The sequence below is a fragment of the Cydia amplana genome, chromosome 12 (assembly GCF_948474715.1).
Source record: "Cydia amplana chromosome 12, ilCydAmpl1.1, whole genome shotgun sequence".
Classification (NCBI taxonomy): Eukaryota; Metazoa; Arthropoda; class Insecta; order Lepidoptera; family Tortricidae; genus Cydia; species Cydia amplana.
Genome location: NC_086080.1, coordinates 14,009,655 through 14,017,711, shown reverse-complemented (window position 1 = coordinate 14,017,711; position 8,057 = coordinate 14,009,655). Strand labels below are relative to the sequence as shown.

Genomic DNA, 8,057 nt, shown 5'->3' with positions numbered 1-8,057 from the left:
GATATAGATGTGACTGGTTGCGATCAGGTCACCGCACCCCTTATCTGGTGCAAGGCTTATTTTCTGTGATATAGATGTGACTGGTTGCGATCAGGTCACCGCACCCCTTATTTGGTGCAAAAGGTTTACTTTCTAAGACATAGAGAATTGTGACTATAATGACAGACAGACATGCATACTTATATATGTATATTTGAGTCCTGTGGGACAATGTGGAATCTTACTATGAATATAAATGTCTTGTTGTCTATCCCTATATAATATGATACAAGTTAGGGATAATTTAGTGACCGATGGTCATAAATCTATTTTTTACACAGGTGGTGGCATATGATCAAGTTAGAGCTGGCAGCTACACATTGAGCTCATGAACAGAGAGAAACACTGCAATCACATCACCATAATAAGGTATGAACTGCATTATCCATAGAACAACCGACCTCTCTCCTAATAATATAAGCGAAGCAGAACAGAGTTCTTTAAGAAACAAGTATACATGTCAAGTTGATAGTAAACTCATGTTTCATTTAATAAGGTCTTAGAATCTTTAAGTAACTTGAATTCAGGCAATCAATTTATCTTAGCATTTTGTATTAACGTCGATACAAAGGTCAAAGCGGCAAATTTGAAAAATGTAGGCGCGATGGGATAACGTCCCATAGAAAATTTGAATTTCGCGCCTTTTCCTACTGACAAGATTTGCTTGATCATCTATAATTTACTTGGAGGATGAAATATCATCAGAAGAGGAAAATAATCGTAGTACGGAATCATTTATTCAAATCTCGTGTCATTTATTCAAAATAGCGTCACCGCTATCTAATAAAACGTTCACGAAACTATCGACAAGGTCATGACGGCCGTCATCTTACGTTACGTTGACAATCAACGTAACGTAACGCCGTCTAGGAAACCGCGCCATCTTGTTTACATAGACAACGTTCTAGTGACGTCAGTCAACGCTATATAGCGGCCGTAATATGACGGCACCGTTTTCGGAGGAATCCAAAGCTTAATGAAAGTTGAGCCTGAGATAACGCGGGAATTTCAATAAAAACCGCACCTGGCAATAAAATTACTATGAAATTAAATGACAGCTTGAAACTGACAGCTTATTTGATAGGAAAAAAGTTGCCATATAATTTTTTTTAAAGCCGGTCAACCAAATCTTGTCAGTAAAAAAAGGCGCGAAATTCAAATTTTCTATGGGACAATATCCCTTCGCGCCTACATTTTTCAAATTTGCTGCCTTTTTCTACTGTCAAGATCTGGTTGACCAAGTATAGGTATAGATGGTGAAGCAGATCTTGTCTGTAGAAAAAGGCGACAAATTTTAAAAATGTAGGCGCGAAGGGATATCGTCCCATAGAATATTTAATTTCGCGCCTTTTTTACTGACATGATTTGCTTGACCATCTTATATCCTGGTGTGCGCTGGTGTGCCACGTTGAGCAGCCTATTCGGAAAAAAAAAACTGGGAAGCTATAGTTGGTCAAACCAATTTGTCAGTAAATAGGAACAAACATCATCCATCCTTTCTTTTGGGTGCTAGTACTAGTGTAAGACAAAGATAGTATGATTCTCTCTGTCTATGTTTGAAATGAGACACTCCTTTGACACACTATAGGTACTATATTTTTACTGGATTAAACGATTAAACATACATGAAACTTATACCCACAGAGTCCACAGACTCACGTATTAATACTTTCTGATTATGTTAATTTATTTTTAATTTCCTACCTACGAATAAATAAAATAATAATGGTTTTCGAACGGAATCAACAACTGTCAGTTAGCTGTCAATGTCAAAACAATCAAAGTCAAGCGTTTACAAAGCTTATTGTAGTTCCTCAGCTTTGTCGAGCAATGATATTTGTGACTAGATAATACTAAATGTTTTCTACATATAAAAAAAAACTACAATGATATATATTTGTATTCCGATTTTACTACAAGAAATACCTGATATTAATTGTTGTAACCGTTTAAATGTTTATATTTTTGCTGCGTTATGTTTCGATACTAGCGCCCCACGTATATGCGCTATTGGCATTGTAGCATGATTGATTTTTATCCCGATTTCACTCTAAAGTTCCCAGCTGTTTAGCTGCAATATCTGCATTGCGCCTGCCTGAACTGAATGCACTTGTAAAAAAGTTTTCTCGGAACCAGGCCCCTGGATTTCAGTCATCATGTCGACCGCCGTAGACGAAAGGTGTGTAATGTTTGAAGAATCATGTTACTGAATTTTGTGGTCGAAAACATTGATTTTACGCGTTTTTCGATGTGATTTCAGGGTTACAGATGAAGTGGAAGCTTTGGAGGCTATTTTAATGGATGATGTGGTTATAAAGAGGGTGGATGACGTGCCACATACGATTGAAACAGTGGTGCATCCATCAACAGGAGATGACACCGACCAGCAGTATGTTTGTGTGACCCTGGAGGTCAAACTGACTCCAGATTACCCCGACAGCAGCCCCGAGGTGACGCTGCGCAACCCTCGAGGCCTAGACGATGTTCTGCTGAATACAATTAATTCACAAATCAAAGAAAAGTTGGTTGATTGCCTGGGGCAGCCTGTTGTCTTTGAGCTTATTGAGGTAAAAATAGTTTTCTGAAAATATCTTAATATGCAATGGTATGTTCATGTTAACCCTTGCACATGTTGAAAAAGTTAGTTTTATAGCAGTAGACTAATTTTGTAAGAAATAATGCTTGGCGAATTTTTATATTTATCAGTCTTTCTAATAACCTTTGACTATATCTATGGGTGTTAGCTGAGTTGACAGAAACTCTGATTTACTTCAGTACCTATAGCAACTACTTTTGCACCAGACATAGAATTATAAGACAAACAGCTATCAGTTGTTCAATCTTTTATCTCCATATTTGTCAACCGGATTTTGAACGAAAAGAATGCTTATTTTTTTATGATTTTTTAAACATGGTCTAAAAAAAACACTTTTTTCGTATCTAGTTTGTGAAGGATCTTAGATATTCGAAATCTACATATTTAGGTTCATCTTTGACGTCTCGAAAAACGTTTAGAGGATTTTAATTTTCACAAAAGTTATGGCCAGAAACTCAGTTTTTTTGGCCTAAAATTGAATAGTCTAGAATTGGCCTAGAAGAAGTTCTTGGTATATCCATCACAATGCAATGTATCCATGTAATTTCTCAATAATTCAATATTTTTAATGAATATGTTGCAAATGCACATTTATACAGTGAAATCTCTATAATTCTGGTACTTCAATGGTCCGGTATACTCAGTAATCTGGCACTAAAATTGAGGTGCAACAGTAGTATTTTCTTTGAATTTAGTATATTAGTAGAATTTATTTCTACAACATCCTAAAAAACACATCAAAATAATATGCAGATTTGCTCTAACTTCCAGTAATCTGGCTCTCTTGTGTCAGCATTAGTGCCGGCTTACTGAGGTTGTACTGTATTTTTAATTTGCAACAAATTCCAGCTAATCCGTGAGAACCTAACGGAGAGCAACCTCCCGAGCGGGCAGTGCGTGATCTGCCTGTACGACTTCATCGAAGGGGACGTATTCATCAAGACGCAGTGCTACCACTACTTCCACAGCCACTGCCTGGCCGGCCACCTCATCGCGGGCCGGAAATATTATCAGGAAGAACTGGAAAAGCTGCCCAATTGGCAGCAGATGCAGACCCCACCTTATCAGGTAACCTTATGGAACCTTGTGAAGAGTAACCTCCCAAGTTATGGTCTACCATTTATCACCCAGAGACTGCAAGTCCCCAATTTTATACAATCAGTTGAATAACAAATATTATTAAAATACAATACTTAACCTGATTTGTGTTGTGTTTCATACACAGACCAACCCCTATAGACAGAGCTTATAGGACGACTCGCGGTCACCACTCGTGCGAGCAATAGCGCTTATATAATATTGCTCGCGCGTCGCTCCGATCAGCTGCGTCCAAATTCACAGTCTGTTAACAGTGAGTGTTACATAAAGTTTAAATAAAATAAAATGTTGACAGCAAACATGCCCAGTATGCCGCTGCGCGGTGTCCTGTGATGTGGAGACCCTGAAGAAAGCTCCAGCACCAGTGGAATCTATCACTGCCCCACCATTCTGCCTCACTGCTGAATTAAAGGTACGTTTCCTACCTATTAGGTACCTGTATGCTTGATTATTTGTATAAAAAATGTATATATACTTGGTCAACCAGATCTTGACAGTAGAAAAAGGCGGCAAATTTGAAAAATGTAGGCGCGAAGGCATATTGTCCCATAGAAAATTTGAATTTCGCGATTTTTTTTACTGACAAGATTTGGTTGACCAGCTATAGTAGCTATAGTTTTTGTAAAAAAAACTTGGTTCTTGTGACAGGCGCTGCAATTAAAAATGGCGGCGTTGCTAGCCGCGCAGACCGCCAAGGGAGGCGTCGTGGGCGACGGCCCGGACGGCCCGCCGCCCCTCACCATCACCAGCCCCACCAACAGCGACAGTGTACGTCCCATATCCTTATTACAGAGTATTCTCCTACTCGTCAAATCAGCTTTTTTAGAACTGTCAAAACGATTTGCTAACATGGAATTTATATGAAACATAACACAGTGACGTCACGGTCAACTCACCTACTTTTTAGGGTTCCGTAGCCAAATGGCAAAAAACGGAACCCTTATAGATTCGTCATGTCTGTCTGTCTGTCTGTCTGTCCGTCTGTCCGTCTGTCTGTCCGTCCGTATGTCACAGCCACTTTTCTCCGAAACTATAAGAACTATACTGTTGAAACTTGGTAAGTAGATGTATTCTGTGAACCGCATTAAGATTTTCAGACAAAAATAGAAAAAAAACAATAAATTTTTGGGGTTCCCCATACTTCGAACTGAAACTCAAAAAATTTTTTTTCATCAAACCCATACGTGTGTGGTATTTATGGATAGGTCTTCAAAAATGATATTGAGGTTTCTAATATCATTTTTTTCTAAACTGAATAGTTTGCGCGAGAGACACTTCCAAAGTGGTAAAATGTGTGTCCTCCCCCCAGTAACTTCTAAAATAAGAGAATGATAAAACTAAAAAAAATATATGATGTACATTACCATGTAAACTTCCACCGAAAATTGGTTTGAACGAGATCTAGTAAGTAGTTTTTTTTTAATTCGTCATAAATCGCCTAAATACGGAACCCTTCATGGGCGAGTCCGACTCGCACTTGGCCGCTTTTTATATTTCTATCCGATTTATTGAATAGAAGTTGTATTTAAAAATAACTGCTATCTATGTTTTTCTAGTAATTATCTGATGCTTTATTTCATGCATGGTGTGAAATAATTTATTTTATATACAGTAAAATACTCTATTACCATAAATGTCTACGTTTGTATGATTGCATGTTTAGGCACTTTAGATCAATCAGTCACCCAGCCTGCGAGCTTGCTAAACCGGCCCGTGAAAAGAGCCAAAGAAAACCAAGACCCCTATGTTCCTTAGGTCAATAACAGATTTTCAAGACCGAAGTGATCCCATAAGTGTTCTGTGAACAAAGTTTTGTACGGAACACTATTTTTTTATTTCTTTTTTATTTAGAAAACAAACAGCCTTTTAAAAATAAGTCTTACAAAAATGACTAAAAATAGGCCTAAAGTTTCATACGTTATTAAGTAGACTATTACAATAAATTATAGGTTACTTAATTATAAATTACCCGTTTAATTGTGTACGTGTAATTGTACACGCAAATAAAGTAACAAAACATACAAAACAATGCAAAATATTGCTAGAAACAATTTAAGTATCAATTACTTGAAAACAAAAAAATATGCCGAACTTTGTTCTTGAAAACGGACAAACTATGAACAAAAATATCTATATCATTAAGTGATTCATTATACCTATTACAAGTGCACCTAAAGAAAGAATCTAAAAATGTTAGCGAACCTCTGCTTTAAATTAAATCATAATCATGCAAAGCAGCCACCACAGGCCATGTGAGTGACCAGATATCAGTTAATGACGTTTGAATATTTTAATTTTTTTTTTTTAATTTTCTTTATTTAGAAACAAACAGTCTCTTATAGTAATACATTATTACAATGAAGGGTTATCAGACTTATAGACCTACAGTTTCCTTAATTAGAATATATATTAACCATATAACTTATATAAGTAGTACTAAACTAAATAGATTTCAAAGTTGAAATGAAATTGAAGTTACAATAATAACAAACTAAAAGTGCACTTAGAGTTGACGAATAACTATCTAATTAAAGCCCTATCTAATTAAAATATTAATGATGTATTGATGTCAAACTGCCGTTGTCAGGAGGCCAGCAACGGTTCGGCGAGCGCCGCACCGGACACGAAGCCCGAGTCGCCGGGCGCCGCGCATAACGGACACGGGAACTCGTCGCACTCCGGGCCGACCTGCCGCCCGCCGTACAGGTATAGTTTGTAGCTTTCTAATAGACCCCGAGGGCTAATCCTTTGTCTATTGTTAAGTAAAACCGCACTTGCTACTTACCTGCAAAAAAATGCCTTGGCCGTTAAAACCGGTTATTGAATTACTACTCTATGGAGATTGCAATAAGGTTCAAAATAAACTAATGGGGAAACATCTAGGAATTCTGTGTGGTCTTTACGGTTACTGAGTGCCGGCAAGTCGAACGCTATAGAACCAGTCTAAAATGTATCATACGAGAGTAGCATATGATCGGATGACAACGGGACGATCGAATGCCGGAACCCGGAACACGGGTTCCCGAGCTTTAAGGGTTCCGGCATTCGATGGGTAGGGATTTGAAACCCGAAATCATGGTAAGTATGCAGGTAAGATTTGCAATCATTATTATCATTGCGACTCAGTGGAGGGGAATTTAATGTGTCTTATTTTATATGTCAATTTTATATGTCATTGGCCGATCCTAAAAGCCGGCAGATGATGAAAATTCCTAGACATACCTTACCATGAAACGCCGCCATTTCATTATTTGGCCCATAATGTTTAGGATAGGACATCATAAATTATTTTTAGGGTTCCGAAAATCAAAAGGAAAAACGGAACCCTTATAGGCTTATAGGATCACTCGTGCGTTTGTCTGTCTGTCTGCCCGACCATTCTCCCCCTTTTATCTCCGAAACTACTGGGTCTAAAATGTTGAAAAAAATACACAAAATAGTTCTTTAGGGCGCGTGTACACGGTGCCGCCTCCGCGCCGATACCGCACCGCCGCCGCACGGGCTCGGCGGCACCGTGTACAGGCGCCCTTACGTATAGAGGACAGCAAAACCTAATAGAAATGTGCACTCAAGCGTCAGTCGGACTTAATGTACGGAACCTTTGGAACGTGAGTCCGACTCGCACTTGGCGGTTTTTTGTACATAGCAGTGCTGTGGTCACAGACAATCCAACCTCTAGACATAGCATAGTCGCGCTACCCCCTCTGCCACACATACGGTAGCGTTACTCCATCTTCGAGTCAATCCCGTGCCGTGATTGGTCCGTGTCTTTGAACGGACCGATCACGGCACGGGATTCGCTCACCTCGTCCCCCCGCACCCCCGTATTTTTGGCAGCATCGGTTTCATGAAAGAATTGGCCTAAGCTCAGTCTAGAGGTTGGATTGTCAGTGGCTGTGGTATATAACGATGCGTTGTTGTAGGGGCTTCAACCGTCGCGGCAAGCCGGGCCGGCGCGGGCGCGGCGCGCGGTGACCTCCGCCGCCCCGCCCCCCGCGCCGCCCCACCCCCGCCGCCGCCTAGCTACCGCACCACCCCGCCCGACCCCGCCGACACAAAACGCACCTTATCTGTTACCCGGTAAGATTTGCTTTCCTTTGTCCGTGTGACCCGTGGAGCGTAAATATTTGGTACTCTGTGAGCTCTATCTGTGCGCCCGGTCGCGAATCGAAATATGATTTCTGTAAATGGTACCTTATTACCTCCGACGTGAATAATTTCCTTTGCGCAGCTAACATATCGAACGATGCTTCAAATAGTATTACTCATCTTAACGACCATAGAAATGACAGTTCTAATTGTATTATTGAAGAGTTCGAACATT

The 8,057-nt window shown here is 39.6% G+C and overlaps 1 protein-coding gene across 1 annotated transcript; it reads left to right on the top strand.

Annotated features, from left to right (window-relative positions):
* The first annotated feature begins 1,992 nt into the window (after positions 1-1,992).
* Positions 1,993-7,817, top strand: LOC134652754 (E3 ubiquitin-protein ligase RNF25). The gene is made up of 7 exons (XM_063507916.1): positions 1,993-2,218; positions 2,300-2,606; positions 3,485-3,703; positions 4,029-4,145; positions 4,382-4,501; positions 6,321-6,444; positions 7,657-7,817. The coding sequence occupies exons 1-7, from the start codon at positions 2,196-2,198 to the stop codon at positions 7,815-7,817; spliced, it is 1,071 nt and encodes a 356-aa protein (XP_063363986.1). The 5' UTR covers positions 1,993-2,195.
* Positions 7,818-8,057: the final 240 nt, after the last annotated feature.

Bases quoted from the DNA above. Each gene is read 5' to 3' on its own strand.
- LOC134652754 (XM_063507916.1), top strand. From the start codon at position 2,196: ATGTCGACCGCCGTAGACGAAAG. The intron at 2,607-3,484 runs GTAAAAATAGTT...AACAAATTCCAG, and splicing joins TTGTCTTTGAGCTTATTGAG to CTAATCCGTGAGAACCTAAC. The intron at 6,445-7,656 runs GTTTGTAGCTTT...GCGTTGTTGTAG, and splicing joins CCGCCCGCCGTACAGGTATA to GGGCTTCAACCGTCGCGGCA.